The 25,430-nt window shown below is 62.9% G+C and overlaps 1 protein-coding gene and 1 long non-coding RNA gene across 5 annotated transcripts; one reads left to right on the top strand and one right to left on the bottom strand.

Annotated features, from left to right (window-relative positions):
- Positions 1–1,026: 1,026 nt before the first annotated feature.
- Positions 1,027–25,430, top strand: CARD10 (caspase recruitment domain family member 10). 4 transcript variants are annotated; one of them, XM_042947742.1, is made up of 21 exons: positions 1,027–1,076; positions 1,203–1,454; positions 2,351–2,488; positions 3,994–4,319; positions 8,439–8,636; positions 9,551–9,706; positions 10,563–10,688; positions 11,756–11,947; positions 13,155–13,289; positions 13,638–13,753; positions 14,330–14,358; positions 14,825–14,948; positions 19,562–19,721; positions 20,135–20,246; positions 20,682–20,925; positions 21,123–21,192; positions 22,234–22,336; positions 23,726–23,884; positions 23,980–24,095; positions 24,555–24,667; positions 24,785–25,430. In XM_042947742.1, exons 1-21 carry the CDS (start codon positions 1,070–1,072, stop codon positions 25,017–25,019), a joined length of 3,111 nt encoding a protein of 1,036 aa, XP_042803676.1. In that variant the 5' UTR covers positions 1,027–1,069; the 3' UTR covers positions 25,020–25,430. The 4 variants fall into 4 exon arrangements, with proteins under 4 accessions (XP_042803676.1, XP_042803672.1, XP_042803675.1 ...); XM_042947738.1 differs by having other exon boundaries at positions 1,041–1,076; positions 24,558–24,667; XM_042947741.1 differs by lacking the exon at positions 24,785–25,430 and adding an exon at positions 24,298–24,438 and having other exon boundaries at positions 1,041–1,076; positions 24,555–24,629.
- Positions 7,866–8,645, bottom strand: LOC122225102. Its single transcript, XR_006205118.1, has 3 exons — positions 8,562–8,645; positions 8,072–8,232; positions 7,866–7,905 (listed from the first exon to the last, which is right to left on the bottom strand). It is a non-coding gene; the product is annotated as an uncharacterized LOC122225102 (long non-coding RNA).

Here is a 25,430-nt window from a genome sequence, read left to right as displayed (position 1 = left end):
GCGGGAGGGGGGGAGGATGGCCGCAGTGTTTCTCAAATTTACTTGACTTTGACCGCAGAACCACTCCCAGGCGTTTCTGAATCCAGCCTCTGGAGGCACACCCTTTGGGAAACATGGGGCCCCTGGCCCCCCGTGTTCTTCGATGAGACTTCATGCCTGGGACGGGCGTTAGTAGTGGTGTCCTGAGAGTTCAGACTCCCATCTCTGAGGCGGCCTTGACCTCTGTCCTTTGGTGCCCACCCAGGGGCTGCCCTGCAGCTTGAGGGAAGGTGCCAGAGCTGGCAGTCTCTTTGGGGACACTGAGGTACAAGAGGGGAAGCGCTTGCCCGCTTGGGCAGGAGGCGGTCAGAGAGGGACCCTGGTGGGAACCAGGAGGGAGTGCTCCCAGGCGGTGCTCCGGCACCGAGGGCCTCGGTGGCCCCACTCTAGACCCGGGAGGGCTCTGGGGCTGGGGGGCGGGGTTCTGTCGGCCCGCGAGCCCTCGCCCCACGCTTCACGGCCATGGCCACGGAGCACACAGGGATTGGGACTCGGCGCGCGGCGTCCGGACGGACAGAGCGGGTGCGCGGTGGAGGCTGGGTGGGACCGTGGCGCCGTGGGAGCCCCGGGAGAGTATCCGCCGTGTGCGGGCCCGCGTGGCCGCGGTGCGGGCTGCGAGCCAGGGGCGGCCGGTGCGGCGCGCCGCGGGGAAGGTGTGTCGCGGCGTGGGCGGGGGGTGGGGGGGGGGTGGTGAGCGTGCGACGCCCGCCCCCGCCCCGCCCGGAGGCCGGGCAGGTGTGGGCGGGCCGCCCGGACCCCGCCGAGCCGGGGCCGGGAGCGCCGGCGGGAAACAGGAAGCGGGGGGGAGGCGCGCGGCCGGAGGGCCGGGAGGCAGGGCGTGCGGGCGGACGTGCGGGTGGCTGGCGGGCCGGACGCTCGGGCCCGGGCCGGGGCGGCGATGTGGGGGGGCCCGGGCAGCCCCGGCGGCCGCGGGGACGGGGGCGGGGCCCGGGGCGCCGCGGACGCCGCCCCCCTGCGCCGGCGGAGCCGCCGCCCGAGCGCGGAGCCGGGAGCCCGAGGCGGCTGCGGCATGCGGGGTGAGTCCCGGGGGCGCGGGGCGGGCGGGCCGGGCGCCGGCGACGCCCCCGAGGCGGGGATCGGCCGGCGCACCCCGGCCCGTGGGCGACCCTGCTGATCGGCCCCCTCGCGCCTCCGGCCCGCAGACCCCGAGGACGCGGCCATGCCGGGCGGGGCCGAGGCTGGCGAGGCGGAGGACGAGGCCGGGGCCGGCTCGGGGTCCGAGGCGGAGGAGGACGCTCTGTGGGAGCGGATCGAGGGCGTCCGGCACCGGCTGACCCGCGCCCTCAACCCGGCCAAGCTGACGCCGTATCTGCGCCAGTGCCGGGTCATCGACGAGCAGGACGAGGAGGAGGTGCTGAGCACCTACCGCTTCCCGTGCCGCGTCAACCGCACCGGTGAGCCGCGGGGGGCGCGTGGGGTCGGGCCTCTCCCCCGGGGCTGACTGTCCTCCGAGCGCGAGCGCGGCGCACGGAGCCTTGGAGCCGGAGGCCAGGGGTTCTGGTGCCTCCCCCCACCCCCATCCCGCCTCCGCCTGAACCACCATCACGACCCAGCGGATCTTGGTGCCCAGACGGGCATCTGGGTTTTGTCTGCCTTGCAGTTGCCTCCCGCTTCCTGGGCCCACTCTGGAGCAGGGAACTTGGATTGTGGTTGTCAGCCGCAGTCTCGATCTGGGACCTAGTGGATGGACGCGGCATCTTTCTTGTGCCCTTTGATCTCTTGGGTTGTCTCTGCCCTCTCCTGCCCCTGTGCCACGCATTCCTTGGAGAGTTATTTCGCCCTAAGTGCTCAAGACCCGTCACAGCTTTGTGAGGGTGCCCTCTCCCGCAGGGTTGTGTCCTTGAACCAGAGCTGGCAAAGGGATGAGGGTCTAATGGTGGCATTTCAGGCCTTGGCCGGTGGGAGAAATACAGTGTATTACTTTGCGTTTGGGGAGGGAGGGGACTCCTCTGTGCCATTGAAAAGGCAGGGAGTGTTCGCTGGCCCTGTATCTGTGTGTGTGTGGGGGGGGGGTGGGGGGGTGGGGTGGGGGTAGGCCGGGGGTTGGGAAGCTGTTGCAGCACAGGTACCCTGGCGGGAGGGTCCTGGCTTTCCTGCCTGTGGCAGACAGGCTCTCCCCACCGATGTGTCGAGACAGGCCCCTGTGTGTGTCACTGACTCAAAAATCTGGGGAAATAAAAAGTCTGGGGAACGTGGGCCCTGGAGCATTGGGGAGGGAAAGGGGAGGAAGTGGCTAGGCACTGGGGAAAGTCCTGACCTTGACCCCTGGGTATCCCCTGCCACTCCCCAGGGCGCCTGATGGACATCTTGCGCTGCCGCGGCAAGAGGGGATATGAGGCCTTTCTGGAAGCCTTGGAGTTCTACTACCCCGAGCACTTCACGCTGCTCACGGGCCGGGAACCTGCCCAGCGCTGCTCCATGATCCTCGGTGAGTTGAGTCCACAACAGGTGCTGGTGCCTCGGACACCAGTACAGAGTTTCCTTACTCCATCCCTGTCGGGAGGCACTCTCATTATTCCTGTTGAACAGATGGGGAAACTGAGGCATGGGGCGACCTGAAGCAGTTTGCCCAAGTTGGGATTCAAATCCGTTTAGTCTGAACTCAAAGCCTGAATACTTTAATTTTTTTGAGAGAGACAGCGTGCGAGTGGGGAAGGGTCAGAGAGAGAGGGAGAGAGAGGGAGAGAGAGGGAATCCCAAGCAGGCTCTGTGCAGTCAGTGCACGGAGCCTGACACGGGACTTGAGCTCCTGAAACCATCGGATTGTGACCTGAGCCGAAGTTGGATGCTTGACTGACTGAGCCACCCGGGTGCCCCCGGGAGGGTCTTTTCTGTGTGCACGTTTGTGCACACGGGTGTCTCAGGAGGAGAGGATCTGGGAAGGAAAATTTCTCAGAGACTCCTATGTATTTTAAGTGTTAAATCAACGTTCATCCCGCCACCAGTGTATGAGTGCACGTTTTGCTCTAGTGTCACGAATCCTGGGGATCATGTGAAAACACTCTGGCCAATTCTGATGTGTCAGAAATAATACCTTATTATTTTAAACTTGTACTTCATTGAGACATGTAGTTCACAGCTTACTAGTTAGTAAACCTTGGGCAAATCACCTGACCTTTCTGTGCTTTGGTGTTTTTGTCTTTATTTTATTTTATTATTTTTTTTAATGTTTATTTATTTTTGAGACAGAGAAAGAGAGAGCATGAACAGGGGAGGGTCAGAGAGAGGGAGATACAGAATCTGAAGCAGGCTCCAGGCTCCGAGCGGTCAGCACAGAGCCCGACGCGGGGCTCGAACTCACGGAGTGTGAGATCGTGACCTGAGCCGAAGTCGGATGCTTAACCGACCAGGCGCCCCAGTGTTTTTGTCTTTAAAGTGGATGTAATAGCAGTACCTACCTCATGATGTTGTCATGCAGTTAACTAAATTAATTTCTTTAGCACAAAGAATGAAGCTAAATGTTAGTAGCTGTTACTGTCACCATTATGATTATTATTGCTGCTGAGTTGGAGCTTATTTTCCTTTGTTTATGAACCGATTTTGTTTTGGAACTCGCCTATTCATAGTTGTCCCTCATGTATTTGTTTGCTTTTTCTTATTGATTTGTAGGAGCTCTTTATATATCGTGGCTCCCAGTTCTCTGTTATATTTGTTATACTTTCTCCCGTTCTGCGGTCTGTCTTTTAACTTCTTTGTTACATCTTTCACTGTTCAGATCTTCAACAGACTTTTGTACGGACTTGTCCAATTTCTCTTTCCTAGGGTCTAGATTCTGTACCTTCTTCAGGAAGGCCTTCTCCACTCCAAAATTAGCAAACTACACGCCCGAATTTCCACCTAGTGCTTTTGTGGTTTGGGTTTTTCTGTGCAGGCTGCCATCCCGCTGCATTTTTATCTGCTCGCCCTGACTTTTCTCTCCCCCGTCCCTGGCAGATGAGGAGGGGCCCGAGGGCCTGACCCAGTTCCTGATGACGGAGGTGCGACGGCTGCGGGAGGCTCGCAAGAGCCAGCTGCAGCGGGAACAACAACTGCAAGCTCGGGGTCGGATGCTGGAGGAGGAGCGCGCAGGACTGGAGCAGCGGCTGCGGGAGCAACAGCAGGCACAGGAGCGCTGCCAGCGGCTGCGGGAGGACTGGGAGGCGGGCAGCCTGGAGCTGCTGCGGCTCAAGGACGAGAACTACATGATCGCCATGCGCCTGGCCCAGCTCAGCGAGGAGAAGAACTCAGCCGTGCTGCGCAGCCGTGACTTGCAGCTGGCGGTAGGCCCTGGGGAGGTGGGCAGGGTAGAGGGGGGAAGGGGCAACCTTTGCAAAACACTGACGGCACTGCGGTACCCAGCGTGTGTCCCCGAGCCGCCGTGTGCCAGCCGTCGGACAACGGGGCAGGTCCCTCCACCGTCCTGTGCCTCCGTTTTCTCACCTGCGTCACGGGGATGTCGGTGGCGAGCGCTTCTTTCATTGGGTCATGGTGGTGGCTGTCAACCAGGGGTGATCTTGCCCTCCCCTGGAAACGTGTGGCTGCGTCCGGAAACGTTTTTGGGTGTCGCGACGAGGAGTGTGTTAGCGGAGCCCCGGGACGCTGCTAACCAGGACGGCCCCCACACCCGAGAATTATCTAGCCCCAGATATCAAGTGCCGAGGTGAAGAAGCCTTGGTTAATGACGGTTCCGTGATCGCTTCTCGGCCTTTTGGCTAAGATCAAGTGTAATGACGGTTCCGTGAGTTGAAGACCCAGGGTTCTAGACACATTGAGTGCCTGGTGCTGTTGGTGTTCCAACCCGTGTCGTCATCAGTCGCTGATGGCATATGAAGCGCTGCTCTGCGCCACGCAGTTTACACGCGTCGCGTCACGTGACCCCGCTGCGCGCGATTTCATTTTGAAACGTACACACTGAGGCTTGGCGCGTGGAGGCCCTTGCTCAAGGTCACCAAGCCCGGAAGCGGCACAGCCCGGCTTTGCACGGGTCCGCCTGGCACCGGGGCTGGCCTCCGGCCCCTAATGCTCTGCTTGCTGCCTGCTCCCGTCCAGGTGAGAGCTCACCAGTCCCCCCCTGAGCGGCGGGTGAGGGGGCTGAGACACCAAGCCTCGCTTTCTTGCTTTCTTCCTGGGGCTTAGCGGAGGGGGTAAAGCCGGTGTTTTATTGCTTCAGGAGTTGTCCAGAGGACTTCCTGAGTTCGTGCTCGTGGAGGCTTTAACAGGTGCCAACAGCACACGGTTCGCTCTCTCCCAACAGTCCTGTACGAGGTTCCCTGGGGTGGGTTCTGACTGTGTGATCTGAAGCCCCCCGATCTGTGAGCCTCAGCTGTCGCCGTGATGCTGCAGGTGGTGGGTACCCGGGGACGGAGGGTGGCAGGTGGGAGGTGCCGGTGCCTTATTGCACCAGAGCCCGTGGCCGTGCATGCTCGTGGGTGGACGTTTGGGGAAGAGAATCCTGATCGGAGGCATCGAGGCCACAGGTCGAAAGGCAGCCAGGCCCGCTTAAGGGTGCAGGTGGCCGATGGGAGGGTGTGAGGTGAGGTGGCTGGGAGGTGGTCGTCTGAGGGTCTGCTTGGTGTTTAGCACGAGATGGGCCAGCTGAGGCCTCTGACTGTCGGCAGATTGACGAAAGGCTGGCACTTGCAAGGCGCCCCCGGTTGCCTTATCCTGGCGGGAGGTCACGGACGAGGATGCCCTAGGAGTGGTTCGGCACCTCCAGTCTCCGGGCTCAGTCCTCAGCGTTGGCCCTGTACCAACTCCCTTACTTTTTCAGTTAACTCTCTTGGGACAGGGTGGGGGGCACGCCGCTCTTGTCCCCGTTTCTGGATGAGGAAACTGAGGCACGGAGAGGCTGGCTGGAGCATTTCCCAGGATCCGAGGAGTGAAGAGGGTGGCCTAGGCTCCCCCCACACTTCACTGTGTCTGCTTCCTCTGACATGGATGTGGGGTTTGCTGTGAGGTTTTCCTAGAAGAAAGTTCTGCTTCTCAGAGAGGAAAGTGTGACGGCCACCGGTCCAGCAGTCGTCAGGAGGGGCGTGGCCTGTGTCACCGTTGGGTTGGGTCCCCTGAAGTGGCAGACGTGTGCCTGCGACTGGGGCGGGGGGGGGGGGACGTCCTGTGTGTGCACAGCTGTCTGGGATCCCCTGGGGTGCGGTAGAGGGTTGGAGAAGAGGTTCAGTCCGTGTTATCTGCACGTTGGCTGGCCCCCTGGGGGGGGGCAGGTAATCTGCCACTTGCCAGATAGGGACTGCTTTTCCCTAGTTTAGGGGCCAGAGGGTCAGGGCTGAATTCCGATGAACAGATAAGATTTTCTTTAGACGTAGCTACCGTACATTTGCCTGAACTTTCTGGAGCTTTTCTGCCCCAGAATTAACAGAGGTGTTGCAGGTGGAAACGAACAGAACAGCTGAAGGTGCCTGTCTTGGCCGCTTGGGTCGCCTCCCCCTCCCTCCCCCCTCCCGGGGCAGGTGTGTGGCGGCCGTGATTTAATACTGTGTTTTATAAGGTGCAAATTTAATGAGCTGTTATTTCTGAACAACATCAACTTAAGGACCGAACACTGTAATTTTGTGCTAAGTGAGTTTGTACACCGGGATTAAATGTATCCCTGCTTCCTGGTGCTCGGGGAGGGGGTGGGGGGGGGGGAGACTCCCCAGGGCCCCGTCCTCTGAGCTCATCAGGGGCGCCTGCTGGCCGCGGGTCAGGCCGGAGGCCGCGGTGTGTGGCCGCAGTTCGCTGGAGAGGGTGTGACCACACTTGGCCCTTGGAACTAGCTGTCTTTCTCTGGCGGTTCACAAAGCGTGTTTTGTGAGGGGAAAGGAATGTGAGAGTCATGAATTTCTTTCTGAGTCCTTTGTGGAGGAGTACAGCTGCTTGACCCGGCATCCAGACCCTCATGGGGTGGGTGTGTGTGTGTGTGTGTGTGTGTGTGTGTGTGTGTCTGTGGGGGGGGGGGCGTGGCATTGCCTGGCGCTGGGGGGGGGGGGGGGGGGGGCGGGGCGGGGCTGCAAGCCATTTTCCAAGCGAGGCCGGGCACTCCCGGGGCACCAGACGTTGACACGCCTACGCGGGGGACCAGAGGTCATCGTGCCCTTACCCCAACAGTGACTTCCTTTTGCGGCTTGCCACCTGCTGCTGCTCTTGTCACCGTCCAGACGCCTCAGACCCCACGTGGAAAGGAGCTCTGGCCAAGTGCACCGATAATCCAGCAGGCTGCCCGTGCAGCCCTCTCTGCCGGGCCACCACTCGGCCGTCCGCCGCCCACCCCGGGCCGGCTTCTGGCTGCACACACTAAACTGGTGGCAGGTTGGGGCTCCAGGATTTTACTTAAAGCTGTGAAGACAGCCACTGTCACACCCCTGGCAGCTCTGGAGGCAGCCTCTGGTGGTTTGAAGGCTTCTACCCACCTACGGTCTTGTTGAATTCTTTTTTTTTTAATGGTTTTTTTTTTTTTTGAACTTTTTAAAAATGTATTTACTTTTAAGAGAGAGAGAGAGAGAGAGAGCGCGAGCATGGGCAGAGCAGAGAGGGAGACACAGAATCTGAAGCAGGCTCCAGGTTCTGAGCTGTCAGCACAGAGCCTGACGCGGGGCTCGAACCCACAACGGTGAGATCGTGATCTGAGCCGAAGTTGGGCGCTTAACCTACTGAGCCACCCAGGCGTCCCATGAATGTTTTAAATTTACTTTGAGAGGGAGAGAAAGAGAGAGCGAAGAGCGTGCGTGTGCCACACACACACAGAGACACACGCGGGGCTGTGCCAGTGGGGCAGGGGCAGAGAGAGGGAGAGAGAATCCCGAGCAGGCTCCACGCTGTCAGCAGGGTCTGGTGCGGGGCTCAAACTCAAGAACCGTGAGATCGTGACCTAAACTGAAATCAAGATCATGACTTAAACTGAGCCAGCCAGGTGCCTCCCCGCCCCCTGCCTGCCTCTCCCCCCCCCCCCCCCCCCCCCCCCCCCCCCGTCTTTGTGGAGTTTTACAGTGACTTTGGGAGGTAGGATGTGGAACAGGGGGATCAAAGGGGCCCATCTTACTGGTGAGGAGATTGAGGCACTGAGAGGGGCCACGACTTGCCCGGGTCATGCTGGGATGGAGGCAGCGCCGGGCCTGGACCCCGGCTCCCCCGATTGCTGGCGTGGCCCTCCTCCTCCGTCGTGCTGGCACTGGGCTGAATTGCCTGTGCTCTGTGTCCCAGCTGTGGGGCAGACGAGCCGGATGGAGGACACCCACCCGAAAGTCCTGGCAGCAGATTCCCCGGGGACAGCCCAGCCCAGCCCCAGCTGCTCAGGGAACCCCAGAGGCACCAGGAGTCAAGAGAGCAGAGCCTCTCCCCATGGCCTTGCCGGTGGCCCCTCCCTGGGCCTTGTCCCTCCTTGGGCTGACCCATGTCTTGGGCCCCAGGTGGATCAGCTCAAGCTCAAGGTGAGCCGGCTGGAGGAGGAGTGCACCCTATTGCGGAGGGCCAGGGGGCCGCTCCCCGGGTCCGAGGACAAGGAGAAGGACAAGGAGCCAGACGGTGTGGACCTGGTCTCGGAGCTGCGCGCGGAGAACCAGCGACTGACGGCGTCGCTCCAGGAGCTCCAGGAGGGTCTGCCGCAGGTGTGAGGGGTGGCGAGGGGGAGTGGGGGGGGGGGGGGGTCAGACCGCCTGCCGCTCACCCATCCTCCTGAGACCTGGAGAGCGAGGATTCTAGAACCAGAGGCGGAACCCCGGCTAGCCTCTTGTCTCCAGCTCCGAGCGGAGGGCTCTCAGCGCTGGGCCCTCCCCGGGTGTTTGGTCTGGGGCCCGTGGGTGACCCCAGGAGGTCTCCGAACTCCCTGAAACGGTGCACCTGATTTTGCGTGTGAACGTTTTTCTGGGGAGAGGCCCCCAGCTTTCCTCAGATTTGTAGAGGAGCCCGTGACCCTGGAAAGATTCAGACCCCTGAGGTCTGGATGGCCCTGGGGCTGGCTTGGGTGGCCCCCGGCCAGTCAGCAGGCCTGTTGCCTGGCCGGTGCTCCACACAGGAAGTGGGGGATGGGAGCCAGGACTCCCACAGGGTCGGGGTGCCCAGCTGGGGTGTGGCTCTGTGGGCTGGATCTCGGGCCCGTGGGCCACCTGCCTGGGCCGGGCTCAGCCCCCCGTGAGGAACCAGTGTCAGAGGGGTGGGGCTAGGCTTTGGAAAAGGCACCCATCTGCTGCCCTGGGCGGTCTGGCCGGGGGGCCGGAGCGAGAGCGAGCGGGCCTGGTTCTTGTTTAGGAATAAGATCCGGGCCAACTTGGGCAGGCACGTCCTCATTCACTTCATTTCCACCCCAGATGTTCCCTCGAGGGTGCGGGGCTGTGGGCCACACCTCCTGCACAGACTGGGACAGGGAGGTCCAGAGAGGTCAAGGCCCGTGGCCACGGTGGCAGAGCTAGTGGGGCGGGCCTGAGGGGGCGGGGGCGAGGGCTGTGTGTCCCCCTCCCTCCTGCCACAGTCAAGGTGGGCCCTGGGCCGGAGGCTGAGGCGGCCTCTGAACTATGACCCTCAGGAGGCCAGCAGGCTGGGGGCCCCAGGCTCGGAGCGCATCCTCCTGGACATCCTGGAGCATGACTGGCGGGAGGCACAGGACAGCAGGCAGGAGCTGTGTCAGAAGCTGCACGCCATACAGGGGGAGCTGCAGTGGGCCGAGGAGCTGCGGGACAAGGTAGCGTCTGCCTCACGCCCCACCCTACCCCTGCCCCGTCCCCGCCCGGTTCCCGCTTCCTCCTTGCTCACAGACCGGCTCCTGGGGAGAGCAGGGGGGAGGGCGGGCATCACCTTCTCTGACATCTACTGTGCGCCAGGTGCCTACCGGGCTAAGAAAGGCGCACTCGTCTGTTCTCAAATACTGAGGCCGTTAGCGAACAGAACAAAGGCTTCGGCTCCTGCGGAGGCTAAATCCTAGCAGGGGAGACCAACAGCACTCTGCTCACACGATCCCGGGTCCGTTACTTCACGTAGCAGAGGGTGATAAGTGCTGTGCATGAAGGAGAGCAGCAGGGGGAGGGGGCAGATTGCAGTTTAAATGGGGAGGCCGAGGGGCGCCTCGGTGGCTCAGTCGGTTGAGCGTCCGACTTCGGCTCAGGTCACGATCTCACAGTTTGAGGGTTCGAGCCCCGCGTCAGGCTCTGTGCTGATGGCTCAGAGCCTGGAGCCTGCTTCGGATTCTCTCTCTCTCTCTCTCTCTCTCTCTGCTCCTCCCCGACTCACGCTCTATCTATCTCAAAAATAAATAAACGTTAAAAAAAAAAAAAAAAGATAAATGGGGAGGCCGAGGTTGGCTGGGAAGGTACCATGGTTATGGTCGCCCCTGTTTTACAGGTTGGGCAACTGAGGCCCGGGGTGGTGAAGTCGGTCGGTGGCCCAGGCCACTCAGCCAAGGGAGGTGGGGCGCTTGTTATTGAGGCTCAGGCCTCTCTCCCTGGACCCGCCGGGCACCTGCTGGTGAGCTTGCCCGGGGGGGCCCCAGGCCTGTGGTCTGAGCCGGGCACGCCCCGCCCTGCCCCCTCCCGGCCCCGCAGTACTTGCAGGAGATGGAGGACCTGAGGCTGAAGCACCGCGCGCTGCAGAAGGACTGTGATCTGTACAAGCACCGCATGGCCACTGTCCTGGCCCAGCTGGAGGAGGTGGAGAAGGAGCGCGACCAGGTGAGGGCGGCCACCGCTGCTCCCACCCGGGAGACGGGGGAGTGGGCGGGGCCAGAACCGTAGCCGGAGACTTCCGCCCGGCCCGGAGCGCTGATTGGTTTAGGAGGGGCGAGTGGGCCGAGGTACCGGAAGCACTCAGATAGGCCAACCTTCCCCCCCCCACCCCGCACTCCCCAACACACCTGCCTCACCCCAGCTCCTGGTCGAGGAGAGGGGGTCCCGGCACCCATCGCCTCCGGAGCCCTTGTTCCCTTCACGTCGAGGGCAAGGCCCACACAGGGCGGTGCTTGCTAATATTTGCCGGTGAAGGAAATTCACCGAAGTTGTGGCTCGCGGGCCCTGGGTGCCATGGCCTTCACCTCCTGAGGCCACAGGGTGAGCTATTTCCTCCAGGTCACCGGCCCTCCTTGTACGGGGCTCCCCGCGCGGGGGGGAAGGGTGGGAGGTGCTGCCGTTGCACCAAGTTCGAATCCTACTAGAGGAGTGGAAGTCTACGTGTTAGAATGGGCCTCGGGGCCCCCTGCTGGGTCGGGGGAAGGTGCAGGTGACCCAGGTGGTCTGGAGGAGGGGGGGGGGGACCCAGGAATCTGCACCATCTCTGGCTCCCGCTCCTTTTGAGACATTGGGTGGCAGGTCCCGGCCATGGCCCAGCTCCCAGGGACCCTGGTCTTCCTGGTGGGGAAAAGCGCTTTGGGTGGAGTGGGCTGGGTTTGAACCCTGGTTCCCCCGGGAGCTGGGATGCTGTGAGTAAAGGCCGAGGCACACAGGACGTTTCCCAGAAGAGGCTTCCGTTGCTCTTGGGAAACAGTAAGAGCCTGGACCTGACTCTGGATCCCAGCTCTGTGCCCGCTGGCCGGGCTGTCTGTAAAATGAGGACAAAGAGAATCTCCACCGTGGAAAGCTGGTGCGAAGATTGAGCGGGCGGCCTGATACTTAGCACAGGGCCCGGCGCCCAGGAAGCGCTTGATAAACGTTAGCGGCTGGTCTTGTGCCGGCCCTGCCCGAGAGGGCAGGACGGTTGGGTCAGGGCGGCCCCTGCACCCTCCCTCTCTGGCCGCTCTCCCCAGGCCATCCAGAGCCGTGACCGGATCCAGCTGCAGTACTCACAGAGCCTCATCGAGAAGGACCAGTACCGCAAGCAGGTGCGGGGCCTGGAGGCCGAGCGCGACGAGCTGCTGACCGCGCTCACCAGCCTGGAGGGTGCCAAGGCCCTGCTGGAGGCGCAGCTGCAGCGGGTCCAGGGGGGCTCCTGCCTCAAGGTGAGCAGGGGGCAGGAGCACGAGAGTTCCGGTGGGAATGCTGGGATCCTGGCAGGAGCTCTTGGCCGGGGCTGGGAACAAGCAGGACCTGGTGGGAGACCTCAGTCTGGGGGGTGGGACCCCCTGGGATCCCTCAGCTGGGCTTGGGAAGATGCAGTTTCCAGGAGGCAATGTGTGGGTCCTGGCTGGAGCCCTCGCCCTGGGTCAAGAGCATGCCGGTCTTGGAGGGAGCTCTCGGGCAGGACGGAGAATATGCAGGCCTGGTGGAACTTTCGACTGGGGTGGGTGTGGGTCGGTGCGTCAGGGGACAGGAAAGGGTCTCCGAGTTTCTGGGGTTGCTCCTGGGGCACTAGGAATAGTTTGAAGTTAAAAAAAAAAAAGAAAAGAAAAGAAAAAAGAAGGGTTTCAAGTTTGCTTTTGGATATTCTTGGAGAAGCCCGGCTGCATGAGGCCCGAAGGCCGCTCAGAGACCAGCTAGTTCAGTTCCCTCACTGTATAGTCAGAGAGTGTCAGGGGCTTGCCCAGGTTCATACAGCCAGCCAGCACCCCTTGTCAACCAGATAGGAGTCCTTGGACCTCTGTTAGGAGCTCTGCCTTTTCCTCTCTTGGGTTTGCTTGAAGATGATCCCTTGGCCAAGCATTTGATGCATGGAGCCTGGAGGAATAGAACAAAGGAAGCATGAATCTGTCATTTGTCACTTTTTAAGATCCTCAGTGGCTTTTTTGCTCTTAGGTAAAGACCAGACCCCTTATCAGGCCCTGGAGGCCTGAAGGCTGGGCCCTTTCCTACCTCTAGCCTTGTTCTCTGGGTCACAGTCTTTTAATTCCTGGACTGTGTCACAGTCCTGCCTCGGGGCCTTTGCACATACCATTCCAGCTGCCTAGACCATCCTCCCCAACTTTATCTGCTTAACACCTACTTATCGTTGAGTCCTCAGCTCAAACCACACTTTCTCTGGAGAGCGCTCTGATGCCCCCAGGCTGGGTGGGCCCTTGGGAGTGCCTTCCCCACACTAGGCACCTTCCTTCCCTGGTCTCTTGGCAGTTTGGGGTTATTTCCTTAATCTGCCTGTGTGTTTATGGTCGGTCTCTGCTGGGCTGTGAGCTCCATGAGAGCAGGGATCCAGCTGTCTCATTCTCTGCCGGGTCCCCGGTGCTGGCCCTTGCCCTGCACCGCTCACCTCCTCCCTCCCCCTTCTGTTGCCAGGCTTGTGCCTCTTCCCATTCCCTGTGCTCCAACCTGAGCAGTACCTGGAGCCTCAGCGAGTTCCCCCCGCTGCTGGGAGGCCCGGAAGCAGCTGGGGAAGCAGCCGTCATGGGGGGATCTGAGCCCCACACCTCGGTAAGACACCTGCCCTCCCTGAGCGTGTCGGGGGTGGGGTGCGGATGCTGACAGCATTCGTGTAATGTCATTACCGACCTGTGGGTGCTTTCCAGTTCGCCGACAGTCCCATTTCTCATGTGAGGACACCGAGGCCCATGAAGGCCAAGTCCCCTACTTAAGCTCACCCAGAGCCAGCTCCGCGCTAGGCCTGGGTGCCAGGAGCCACGGGATCCCCACTGTACTCGTGCAGAGCCCACGCTTCCACCCCGGGCCCTACTTGTCATCTGGGGAACGGGCACAAAGTAGGTGCGTTGAGGTGGGGGAGGCGGATTGGAGGTGACCCAGGCCCTGTCGTGGCGTTGGCAGGAGGAGGCCACAGATAGCGAGAAGGAGATCAATCGGCTCTCCATCCTGCCCTTCCCCCCGAGCGCCGGTTCCATCCTCCGCCGGCAGCGTGAGGAGGACCCCGCACCCCCTAAGAGGTAAGCAGGATGGGGAGACAGCAGTAGAGGCTCAGGGAGATGCTGTTGCCGTTTCTGAAAACAGCCACGTCCCAGAATCCCTAGCGCCAGCACCAGCATCGGAGCTAGGTGGGCACCTCCCCTTACCGCCTTTAAATGGCCGGGGCTCTGGGGACCCCGGTCCGCAGAGTCATGGCCATGACCCAGGTCGGGGGCGGGGGGGGGGTGGGTGATGAAGTCACAGTCTGGTATGGGAGCAGATGTGGGAGCCACGAATGACAGAGGCAGAAAGCAGGGGTGAGATGAGGAGTGAGAAGTCCAGGGAGGCTTCCAGGAGGGGGTGGCGTTCAGGGACAGGCCAGGGCATTCTAGGGGGAGGGGCGTGGGGCAGAGGTCGGACTGTTAGCTTCTCGCCCTGTGAGTTTAGGGGAGCTGGTTGGCCCAAGTGCCCACTGCCTGGGACCCCTGCCTTGGCTGTAGCCTACCTGTGCTTGGGGGCGGCAGGACCTCTTGGTGGCCAGGCGGCAGGGGAGGAGGGACGGGGGCAGAATGCCCCCTGTGCCTCAGCTCCTGCCTCCCCTGCCCTCCTCCCCCCAGGTCCTTCAGCAGTATGTCGGACATCACAGGTAACGGCCCTCGGGGACTCCGTGGGGAGGGCTCATTGCCGGGGTGGCTTTTTGGCCCACCTGAGGTCTGTGCTGCCTGCTCTGCCCTTGCCTGCGCCCCCCTTCCTGAGGCCCCCCCCACCCCGCGCCCTGACCGGGCGGGGCGGCTGTGCCCCGGAGGCCCCTGGGGAGTTGGGCCACGCCGCTCACCCGTTGCCCAGGCCTGCTCCTCTCTCCTGGGCCTGGCTTCACTGTACCGGCTCCTCAGTCCCGGCCCTCCCTCCAACCCCTCCCAGGGAACCGAAGGGTCACCTTGGCCCCGGCCCAGCCCCGAGCCCAGTGGGTGCAGTGTGTTCCTGGGGTGTCAAACCTGCCAAGGTCCTGGGAAGGCCCTGGGCTCGAGCACCTCGCCCCCTTCTCACGGGCCCCGGCTTGCCCTGGTTGCTTGGTCTGGAGCCCCGGAACCTCCTCCTTTCTCCCCACCCAGGGAGTGTGACGCTTAAGCCCTGGTCTCCTGGTCTCTCCTCGTCCTCGTCCTCTGATAGCGTGTGGCCTTTTGGGAAGTCGGATGGCCTCCTGGCCAGAGGCTGTGGCCTGGATCTCCTCAACAGGTACTGCGGCTGCCTAGGGTGGTAGAGCTGGGCCAGGCAGGGCTGGGTGGGGGTGGCGTCAGACCCCTGGAGCAGGGCGAGGGGGTGGGAGGGATCAGTAGCTCAGCTTTAGCCTCAGGCAACCGTAGAATATTCGGGCTTGTAGACACCTGGGATTCAAATCCTGTCACTGCTGCTTATCGTCTGGGTGACGGGCTGGTCACTTCCCCTCTTGGCGCCTCCGTATTTCCTCATCTGCTGAAGGTGGTCAGTGATCTCTTCTGCGTGGGGGTGTTTGGGGGTTCAGGACTCGTGTCAGTAAAGCACCCTGCTTTGCCAGCTGTTAAGTAGGTGCTCAGTAAATGGTAGTCGTTACTCGTACCCCCCTCTGCTTGCCGTCCTCCCGGCGCTGAGCCCCCAGCAGGACCGAGCCTCCCGGCAAGGCTTCGTGCTGTGGGTGGGGTGGGAGCCCCGCCGCCGCCGCCGGGCTGGCCACAAGCCCGTGACAGGAGTCGTGAAGCAGACGGGCCCAGCATGCGTTGCGGTTCTGTCAGTGTTGGTTGTCGAGTGACCTCCCCGGTCGGGCTCGCGGATGGGTCCCAGGAGGGCGGGCGATAGATGAGTCGAGAATGTGCACTTCGAACTCCAAGTAGGGAGGGCAGCTGGGTGAGTGGGGAAGAGCAGAGGGCAGAGGCTGTCCAGGGATGGCCCGGAGCTTGGCGGTGACTGGAGCCGGAGGGGGAGGGGGCCAGGGCGGGCTTCATGAGTCAGGCTGGCCGTGTGAGTCAGGGGAGAGTGTGGACTTCGGCTTGTGCCTGCTGGGAAACATAGCAAGATGTGGCTGTTACTAAACGCGAGGCCAGCCGCTGGCTGCCTCACAGCGTTCTCTCCGTCCTGGGAGGCGGGTGTTATGATTACATCCCTGTTTTATAGAGGAGGAAGCTGAGGCTCAGAGAGGCTGAGCGACTTGCCTGAGGTCACACAGCTGGAAAGTGCCAGGGCTAAGACCCACAGTGACCTCAGCAGGTTTGCGTTTGGGGAAGGGGCCTGGGGAGCACTGAATGTCAACAGCCGCAACGCGGGGGTGCTGGATACAGAGGGCAGATCACCCGAGAAATGGGGACAGAGCAGGACCAGGGGCCCGAAGCAGCTTGACCAGGCCCAGGTCCAGGCCACTGCCCCCACTCTAGCCCTCCGGCAGCGGGGCCAGCACGACATTGTTTCTCCCGGTGCAGGACGTGCTTCTAGGGGAAGGGGTGGAGGCGCCTCCCTTCCTGCCTGCCTTGGCCCTTCCTCCAGCTCGGTTCAGCCTGCAGCAGGGGTCCTGGCTGCTGTCCAGGGGGCACCGGAGCAGGAGGTTCTGGCCCCGTCCCTGCCCCCCCCCTCCATGTGATCATGGGGCCACCTCTGCAGTTCCTGGGGAGGAGGGAGCTGAAGGGAGGACACGCACCGGGGCGGGGGCAGGGACGGGGGACTGAGACAGCAAGATGTGGACAGATGCGGGGGGGGTGGGGTAGGGAGAGCCTGGCTGGTGCGTGGGGTGGTGACTGCGCGCGTCCTGGGGCAGTGTCCCCGCACAGAGCACAGTGGGAAAGAACAAGACACTGGAGCCCTGTCACTTGCTACCGAGGGGCTTGGGGCAAGTCACTAAATTCCCCAGGGCCTCGGTTTCCTGCTCTGTAAAATGGGGTTGTCACGGGCTTCCGGTGTCCCCCTTAGGGTGTTTTGAACAGTGCCCGGCTCAGAGTGAGCGGTAGTGTTAGCCCTTTGCTGTTTTTATCGCTGCTGTTGCTCAGGTTCCCCGAGTAGCCCGGCAAGGCTGGTGTTTTTAGCCTCATGATACAGATGACCAGAAGGAGGCCCAGGGAGAGTCGGGAATTTGTCCCAAGGCCACTGGGCGGTGGAGTTGGGGATTCCGATGGACCTTCCTTCTGGTTAAGCTGCTTTCAGCTCCCGGTCATGGTGCGACCTCACCGTGCGCTGGGCCTTTGCAGCGGTCCGGCCTCCCCTGCCCTTCTGGGCTCCTAGGGCCTTGGGGGCAGGGCAGGGGTTGCTGGGGCGGGCTGAGGGCTGGACGGACAGACGGACAGGTGGGAGAGAGAGCGAGGAAGGGCCAGAGAATGCAAGTGGGGCGCTGAGGGGCGAGTGCTGGGTGAGGGTCACTAGGGGAGGGTCAGTGTGAGTCTCCCTGGCAGGGCCTGCCCCCCGGTCAGTCAGACTGTGTTGCTAGAGACCCAGGAGTCCAGAGATTGGACTGCCCCCCCTCCCCGGCCTTGTGTTCCTCTCTCTTCCCTCATCCACTTGTCTGCTGAGGCCTGGTGCTGAGAGGGACCCGACTGGACCTGGGAGCTGCCAGGCGGACTCTCCCCCCTTCCCCAGGGGGATTCTGGAGGCCCAGAGAGGTCACTGGGTCCCTCAGGAAGGTGGGCAAGGGTGTCCTGAAGGAGGCGGTGCCTGAGCCAGGTTGGCAGGGAGAGCCTGAAAACTTGGGGTGAGTGGCGGGGCTGGGGGTGGGGCTGGTGTGCCAAGGCAGGGGGTAGGGGGCAGGGGGCCGATCAGCTGGTACCAGGAAGGGCTGAGTGCAGGCTGCCTGCTGGGCTGCCTCCTGGGGGAGCCCTGATGCTCGGTTGTCTGTGGCTTTGAAACAGGTGGGGGAACTGCTGGCCACGGAGAGGTGACTTTTCTGAGTCACCCCTGGTAACAGTAGCTGTGTAACCTCTCTCGGGCACCTAGTTAACGTGGCACCGTTCTAAGAGCGTCCCACGCTTAATTCCCTGAGTCGTACGTACGATGAGGGAGGCGGAGGCCGATGGGGCTCTTGAGGACCACAGGCTAAGCAGCCAGGCCGTCTGGCCCCGGAGTCCCTGCACGTGCCACTTTTCTCAGAGTCCCCTGACCGTACCCCACCTGACAGAAACTCAGGACACGTGCCCGGAACAAAAGGGTCACGGGACGATAGTTGGGTTTACTCGAGGGGAGGCTGGTGTGCGTTTTCTATTCTGTTCCGATAAAACACTGCGTTGGCCGTGACCTTGTGAATTTCACAACCCTCTTAGGGGCCAGGCCTGCAGTTGGAGGTTTCCTGGAGGCCTCTGGTCTCCACCTCCCCTGCATCATCTTTATGTTGGTCCGACCCTCACACCCACGGTGGGAGACAGTGTCCTCATCGTCCTGGCTTTATGGATGTGGTGACAGAATCAAGCGGCCAGCTCGCTCGTCCACATCTAGGGCACAGTTAAGGCTGGGGTCTGGAGTGGGACTGTGTTTCTCCAGCCAGGGGGCAGCATGGCCAGACCCAGCTTTGGGCCTCCCATCTCTGCCCTGGCCCATCAACTCAGCCCGGACATTCCCAGGGCCGGGGGAGCCTACGAAGGTAGGCTGGCACCCGTGTCCGGTCACAGCCCTGTGGGCGTGGCTGTTTGTTTTGACTGAGAGGGTGGAAGCCGAGAAGGGCTCCTGGGGCCAAAGATTCCCCCCCTCCACATGCGCGCAGACGGTGTTAAAGTCCTTATAGCCTTGCCCACCCTGGGCGGACAGCAGGGGGCAGTGTGGCTGCGTGGGCAGCAGTTGCCAGGGTGGGTGGGGAGGCGGGCGATGGTGGGGGACGCTTGGGCCTCTCCCCTGCGGACTCTGGCCTCCCCTCTTCCCTAATCCTCCGGCCAGGGGGGCTCACAGAAGGGAATTTCAGACGGCTGTGTCTGCGCCGGCCGCAGGGCCTCACAGGTTCTCATCCAGGGACAGGAAGAACCCCGCCACGATGGGGATCTGGGTGACTCTTTGTCTTAACTGTCAGTGGTTTCCACTGCCCACAAGAGGAAGGCCAGACGCCTTCCTTGTGTGCCCTCCACAGGCTGGCTCCAGCTTGCCTCTTCTGGGAGCTGTTTCCCATGATGTTCAATTAGCTAATTAGGGCAAAGCGCTTAGCATGGTCTCTGGCACACGGGGAGCACTCGGTAAGCATTTGCTGCCGCTGTTATCACTGTTGTTATTAAATCCTTCCGCACATCCTGTATTCTGTCCTCCACACCTCTGCCCCTGCCAGCCCTTCAGCCTGGAGCACCACCTTCCTCTCTGTCTATTCCTGAAGCGCCTCTATTCGTCACCGCCGGGTAGCCCCGCTGCCTCTTCCTCTGGGAAGCCGCTCCCCTCGGTGCTCCCACGGCCGCCTGTAGCCATCTCTGGTCTGTGTTGTGTCCTAACGGTGACCTCCCCCGCTAAACTGTGAGCATAACGAGCTTTTACTTGTCGTCTGCCATGTGCCGGACGCTGTGTTTGGGGCTGGGGACCCAGAGCTGAGCACGATGGTGGGCTGGTCCTGAGGGTGTTCTTTCTGGGCAAGCGCAGAGGGTGCGATCCTGCAGGAAGCTTCGCCTCAACCTTGTGCGGGGGTCGGGGAGGGAGAGGTTGCTTTGGAACTGAGCTTTGAAGGATGAGCAGAATCTGCCAGGCAGAAGAGAGGGGGAAGGGCATTCCGGGCAGCAGGCACAGCGGGTGCAATGGCCCTGGGGTGAGTTGGGGGAGGGTTGGTGAGAGTCGTGGCTCGGTTGGGGAATTGCTGTGGTTCTCCTGGGAATGTCGCACTGAGTCGAAATATTGACTGAACTCTAATTCCTGGTTCCCTTCTCTCTTCCCAGGTCTCTGGCCATCCGAGTGTCTTGCCGGAGCCCCCCGGGGGGGCCTGAGCCCCAGGACAAGGGCCCAGACGGCCTGTCATTCCTTGGGGACAGCTGGTCTGGGGCCGTGGTGCGGAGGGTGCTCTCCGGGCCAGGGTCTGCCAGGGGGGAGCCGAGAGAGGTGAGACCCCCTCCCTCTGAGTTGGGGGAGGAGCCAGTGCATTAGCTGGGGCTGGATGCCCTCTGATTGGTGGATCTAGGTCACTGGGCGGAGTTTCTGGGGGTTGCCCCAAAGCAGAGGCAGGCTCAGAGATGTCACCCAGGTTGGCCTGCCTCAGCCAGCAGTAAATTAAATCTGACTGGGCAGGGGCTGGACGGATCCCCACCCTTAAGCATGGAAAAGAACAGACACCCTGGGGGAGGACGACGCCTGTTGATGGGGGAAGGATCTGATTGGCTAGGTGCCCTGTGAGGTGGGGTATCTGAATTACCGGGATATGTCACCACCACCCCAGTCTCCCTTCAGCCCCAGGGCTGCGGTGGCCTGGGAAGCTCACTTCCTTCCTTCCCTGCCTGCCTGGGTTTCTTTCCCAGCCAAGGGCAGAGGCTGCTGGCCTGGACGGGGCAGGCCTGGAAGGTGAGGCCCAGCAGAGAACCTTGCTCTGGAGCCAGGCGTCCACACTCCCCTTCCTGATGGACTTCAAGGGTAAGTCTGGCCGAGGGCCGAGGGACTGGGGACTCCTGGGTCCCAGAAGGTCAGAGCTGAGAGCCCACAAGAGGGCTTGTCCAGCCCGTGATGCAGGTGGGACAACTGAGGCCTGGCTGCAGCCTGGCTGTCAGCAGTGCCCTTCCCTCGCCCACTGTTGGCCCTTGCGGGCTGTCCTTTGTCTCCTCCTTAAGGAGCTTATCATGACAGGAGTCCAGAGACCCGGGTTCAAGGCCTGGTTCTGTTCCTAGTGGGCTTGGTAGCCTCGGGCAGGTCCCTGTCCTCTCTGGGCCTCAGACTCTCACTTTAAGAGGGGGGAGGTAGGGTTCTGGCAGCTCAGGCCTTGAAAGGGGCGTGATGGAGCCCGAGGCCGATCCCTGACTTACTTAATCCTCCTTTTGCCCTCCCTCCTGCCCCCGCCCTGCCCACGTCCAGCCTGTCAGTCCTTCCACGAGGCCCTAGATGCCTGGACAAAGGGGCTGAGCACTGAGCCCTTCTATATTCGAGCCAACCTCACCCTGCCCGAGCGTGCAGACCCTCATGCCCTCTGTGTGAAAGCCCAGGAGATCCTGCGGCTGGTGGACCCGGCATACAAGCGGCGGCAGGAGTGGTTCTGCACACGGGTCGACCCCCTTACGCTGCGGGACCTGGACCGGGGCACTGTGCCCAATTACCAGAGGTGACGCAGAACCGGGAGTCTGGGGGCGGGTCCCGCAGGGAGCCGGGACCAGGATAGGAGGCTTTTCCCCTCCCCCTGCAGTCCCTCACTATCCTCCGGGACAGGATAAGGGGGCTGGAGGAGAGGAGGTGAGGGGCTCCCTTTCTCCCTACAAATGCACCATGTGACCCCACCCCACCCCCATCCCTACCCCGCAGAGCCCAGCAGCTCCTAGAAGTTCAGGAGAAAGGGCTGCTCTCCAGCCGGCACCGAGGGCCCCGAAGTAACGTAAGCAATGCTGGGCGGGCTGGCAAGGGTCCGGGGAGAGGGCCTGCCAAGGGTGGGGTCCAAAGGGGGAGAGGCCAGGTTCCGTTGTCTGACAGCCCTGGGGGAGGAGAGGAGGGAGGCTCCCACCTCGCTCCTTCACCCGGACACGGTTGATCATCTCCTACATGCCCAGCAGACAGGACAACGGCAGGGCTCACTGTCCAGGGTAGTTGAGAGGATTAAACGAGGCAGCTCAGGAGCAGGCCTGGCCACGGCCAGCACTTGACAGAATGGCAATCACACCCCCTTTTCCAATCCCTGGGTAGGGGCTGGGCCGGGTGAGCCTCCCCCGGCCGCCCTACACACGGGCAAAGTGAGGCTCAGAGAAGTGAAATCACTCAGAAGGCCAGAGGGGCTGAGAACTCTGGAGCCAGACTGCCTGGGGTGGAATCCCAGCTCTGCCACGAGCCAGCCAGCCCACCGCGCCACCTTGGACAAGCACCTGACCCTCCCTTGAGGCTCTGTTTCCTCATCTGTAAAACTGGGGAAGTTACGTTGCCTGCCTCGTGGGTAGAAGGCTTCAGTGAGTTCGTGACATCTGGGGCTGAGTGTCTGTCACGTTCCCTGCTGGCCGCTGGTGTCATCGGTGCTGTCATTTGTCGGTGCCGTTTTTTTTTTTTCGTACCCAGGGTCATGTTGCTAATTCATTGGAAGAGGTTCCAAAGGTTGCCTCTCAGGCGACATTAGGTCGCTCTGGTCTCTGGGCCTCAGTTCCCCGTCTGTAGACCTAAGGCCCCTCTAGCTCTAACTGGCTCCCACAGGCTTGCTTCCCTGGGCCCATAGGGATGGTTACCCTCAGCTGCCTGGGGAGAGGGGGGCTGTGCTGGGCCGGGTGGGGGCAGAAGGCCTGGTGGGGAGGGGACCTCTCGGGCTGACCCAGGGGGCAGCCGGGCCTCCTCTGCCGGGGTGGGGGGGGTCCCATTCATCTCCTCCCCGCTGAGGGTGGGATGGAGGCTGGGCCCTCAGGTGCTCCTCTCTCCGTGCCCCCCTCTCCCCCGCCAGCTGAAGAAGCGAGCCCTGGACCAACTCCGGCTGGTGAAGCCCAAGCACGTGGGAGGTTCTGCCGGAGATTGTCCAGAGCAGCTGCTGATGGAACCCTGCTCAGGTGAGCACACAGCTGCAGAGGCGCGTCCCGTGCTGGTGTCTGGGAGGGTGCACGTCTGGGTGTCCTTTGGCCCTGGCGGTCCGTTCTGCCTGCAAGAGCCCGTTGAAGGGCTTCCGGTGGGGAGCAGGGCAGGGTGTCCGGGGCCTGAGACATGGGCTCCCCCTGGTGGGAGACGGGCCACTGGGGTTGAGGGAGCCAGTCGGGGGGAGGCACTGGTGTGCGAAGGTGACCGTGGGGGTGTAGGATCCCGGGGCTCACGCGGGCCCGGGTCTGTTCTTGTCTGGCGGAGCAGTTGTAGTGGTGTTTCTCACGTGTGTGTGCCGGCTGGTGCCAGCAAGATCCCCGAGCGGGTGTCTGAGAGGCAGTAGTGGGGAGGCCTTGGGTCAGATCGGGGAGAGGGGTTGGCGGAGCCCGGAGGAGGGAGTCGGCAGTTCCGAGGGGCAAGAAGACGGTGGTGAGGGAAGACTTCCCGGAAGGGAAGTTGCCTGAGGTGGGGTTTTCGGGGATGAAGAGGAGTTCGTTCCCGGCACAAGGCGCAGCCGTGCAAAGGCACAGAGGTATGGCTGTGTGTGACGCGCGTGCAGAACACCGGGTACAGCGAGTGCGAGCTGGACGCCAGGTCTGTCACAGAGTGTGCTTGGTCCAGGGGACACAGTGGTCCCTCCCCTTGGAGCATATGGCCCCGGGGGTGGGGGTCAGGGGGAGGCAGCTGCCCGCCAGTCAGATCATCGTACCCGTAAACATAATTTTGAAGCGTGACACGTGTAATAGAGGAGAGCTGGGTGCCTTGGAGCGCACGCCAGAGGCCCTGCACGTCTGGGGACCAGGGAAGGTGCAACCTGGGCTCTGAGGGGAGCGTGGGGTCTAACTGGGCCAAGAGCTGCCGGGCTGGGGCTCTGGCCTCCCCGAATCACGCAGAGGCCCTGTGCTTGGAGGCAGTCGGTCCGTGTGCTGGGGCACGTGACTCGCTGCCCCTCTAGGCTCTGACAGGGCTGGGTCACCCACGTGGGGGATGTGCCCTCTTTCCTGAGGGCCGCGGGAGGTCACTGGCACGTTGAAAGCAGGGGACTTACGGGATCTGACTGTAGGTTTAAAGCCTCTGTCTGGCTGTTGAGAGGAGAAGGACCTGGAATTGGGGCTGGGCAAAGGTGAGGCGGGCGGGGGATTGGGGGCAAAGCTCCTGCAGGGGGCTGATGTGTGTGTGTGTGTGTGTGTGTGTACATGCGTGCACGTGCACAAAGGAACAGCAGCAGGTCTTAGGGGAAAAAAAAGGGGGGGACTTGAGAAGAGCGGATGGGGTTTTGAGGCTCGAGGGGCTGGCCACCCTAGGACAGAGGAGCTGGGGCCCTGCCTGCACCCTCACCTCCTCTGCCCCCCGCCCTGCCGTAGAGCCAGAGCGGAGCCTCAAACCCTACAGCCTGGTGCGGCCGCTGCTGGTGTCCGCCCTGCGGCCTGTGGTGCTCTTGCCTGAGTGCCTGGCGCCCCGGCTCATCCGCAACCTGCTAGACCTGCCCAGCTCCCGGCTGGACTTCCAAGTGTGCCCGGCGGGTGAGCCTGGGTGCCCGGGGAGGGGAGGGCCGGGCGGCACCCACGGGCGGCCGGGCCCACGGGGCCCTTCACCCCTGCCTCTCGCCGCTCTGCAGAAAGCCTCTCTGGGGAGGAACAGTGCTCGTCCTCAGCACCGGGAGCCCCCAAGGCCCAGCCCGCCGCCCCTGGGCTGGGCAGCAGGATCCGCACCATCCAGGGGTCTGTCGGGAAGGTAGGTGCTGGGGCGGCGGGGAGCTGCCCCTCTGGGGTAGAGAGCCGGTCTGAGTGTGGGCTCTCTCGCAGAGCCGCCGGGCGAGTCCCGTCCCTTCCACGGGCCTGTCTCCTCCCCTGCGGGTGGGGGGGCCGGGGCGGTGGAACGCGGATCCCCTTTGAGGTGTTGGGCTGGTACACCCCACCTGTCCGTCCCATCCCAGACTCGCTGCTACCTTGGGGGCCGGCTGGGGGCTGTCAGACATGGGAGCGCCGGTGGGGTCCGCTCCATCCCGTCGATGGCGAGGCTGAGGTCCAGAGCGGGCACGTGACTTGTGTCCCCAGGTCTCCCACCTTCCCCCGGGGTACTTTCCTCGTTGCCAGGGCCCTTCTGGTGGGGGACACGGGACCCTGTAGGGGGCTGTGCCTGGAGGGCCTAGTGGGGGCAGGGAGTGAAATGTCGCCTCCGTGTCCTGAAAAGAAGCACTGCCTGTTGGAGCTGGGCGCACGGGGCGTGCGGGAGCTGGTCCAGCACGAGATCTACCCCATTGTCATCCACGTGGAGGTGACGGAGAAGAACGTCCGGGACGTCAGGTGAGGGAGGGTGAGGCCAGCGTTTCCTCCTCCTTGAGGAGGTCCCTGTCTCTCCGCCTCCGTCCGCCGCGGTGTCTGTCCCCTCCTCTGACCGCCGCCTGTCCCCTCTGCCGGCAGGGGTCTGCTGGGCCGGCCGGGCACCCGGGACTCAGAGCTGCTTCGGCAGTGCCGCAGCTCGGAGCAGGCGCTCTGGGAGCTGCCCTGCTCCTGGGTGCGGGTGCCGGCCCACGCGTGGGGCCACGCCGAGGAGCTAGCCAAGGTGGTGCGCGGCCGCATCCTGCAGGAGCAGGCCCGCCTCGTGTGGGTGGAGCAGGGCAGCGGCAGCAGCATCGGCGGGAGCAGCGAGGCCTGAGGGGCCCCTCCGGACGCCTGCTGCCTCCTGGCCCGCTTCAGAAGCCGTCGGCGGCGGGGACCCCGGTGTCCGCGGTGGAGCTGGGGCCCCGGCCCATCGCGAGCCCTCCTAGACCCTCGGACCCTCCCACAGTGGATCTGTGGGAGCCCTCAAGGCGGAGCCCCCCCCCCCCCCACTCGCTGCTCTGGGCCTCCCGAGTGCCCCCGTGTCCCCGCGATTCCACTCGCGGGCCCCACGCGCGGGCCCGCGTCCTCAGCCTATCGCTCACCCGGAGCTTCCGAGCTCTCACTCCTTCGCACAGGTTTACGCGCCCAGGTTCTCAAAGGCAGGCACCTGAGGACTCCTGGGTTCTCAGCCAGTTCTGCTCAAGGAGCCCCGAGCTCGTCCCGCGTGCCCCCGCCCGCCGCCGGC

This window comes from Panthera leo, chromosome B4, assembly GCF_018350215.1.
Source record: "Panthera leo isolate Ple1 chromosome B4, P.leo_Ple1_pat1.1, whole genome shotgun sequence".
In the NCBI taxonomy this organism is placed as follows: domain Eukaryota; kingdom Metazoa; phylum Chordata; class Mammalia; order Carnivora; family Felidae; genus Panthera; species Panthera leo.
Note: the sequence above shows the minus strand (reverse complement) of the source record. Positions and strands in the feature narration are given on the sequence as shown.

Bases quoted from the DNA above. Each gene is read 5' to 3' on its own strand.
- CARD10 (XM_042947742.1), top strand. The intron at 4,320-8,438 runs GTAGGCCCTGGG...CTTGGGCCCCAG, and splicing joins GCCGTGACTTGCAGCTGGCG to GTGGATCAGCTCAAGCTCAA. The intron at 10,689-11,755 runs GTGAGGGCGGCC...CGCTCTCCCCAG, and splicing joins TGGAGAAGGAGCGCGACCAG to GCCATCCAGAGCCGTGACCG.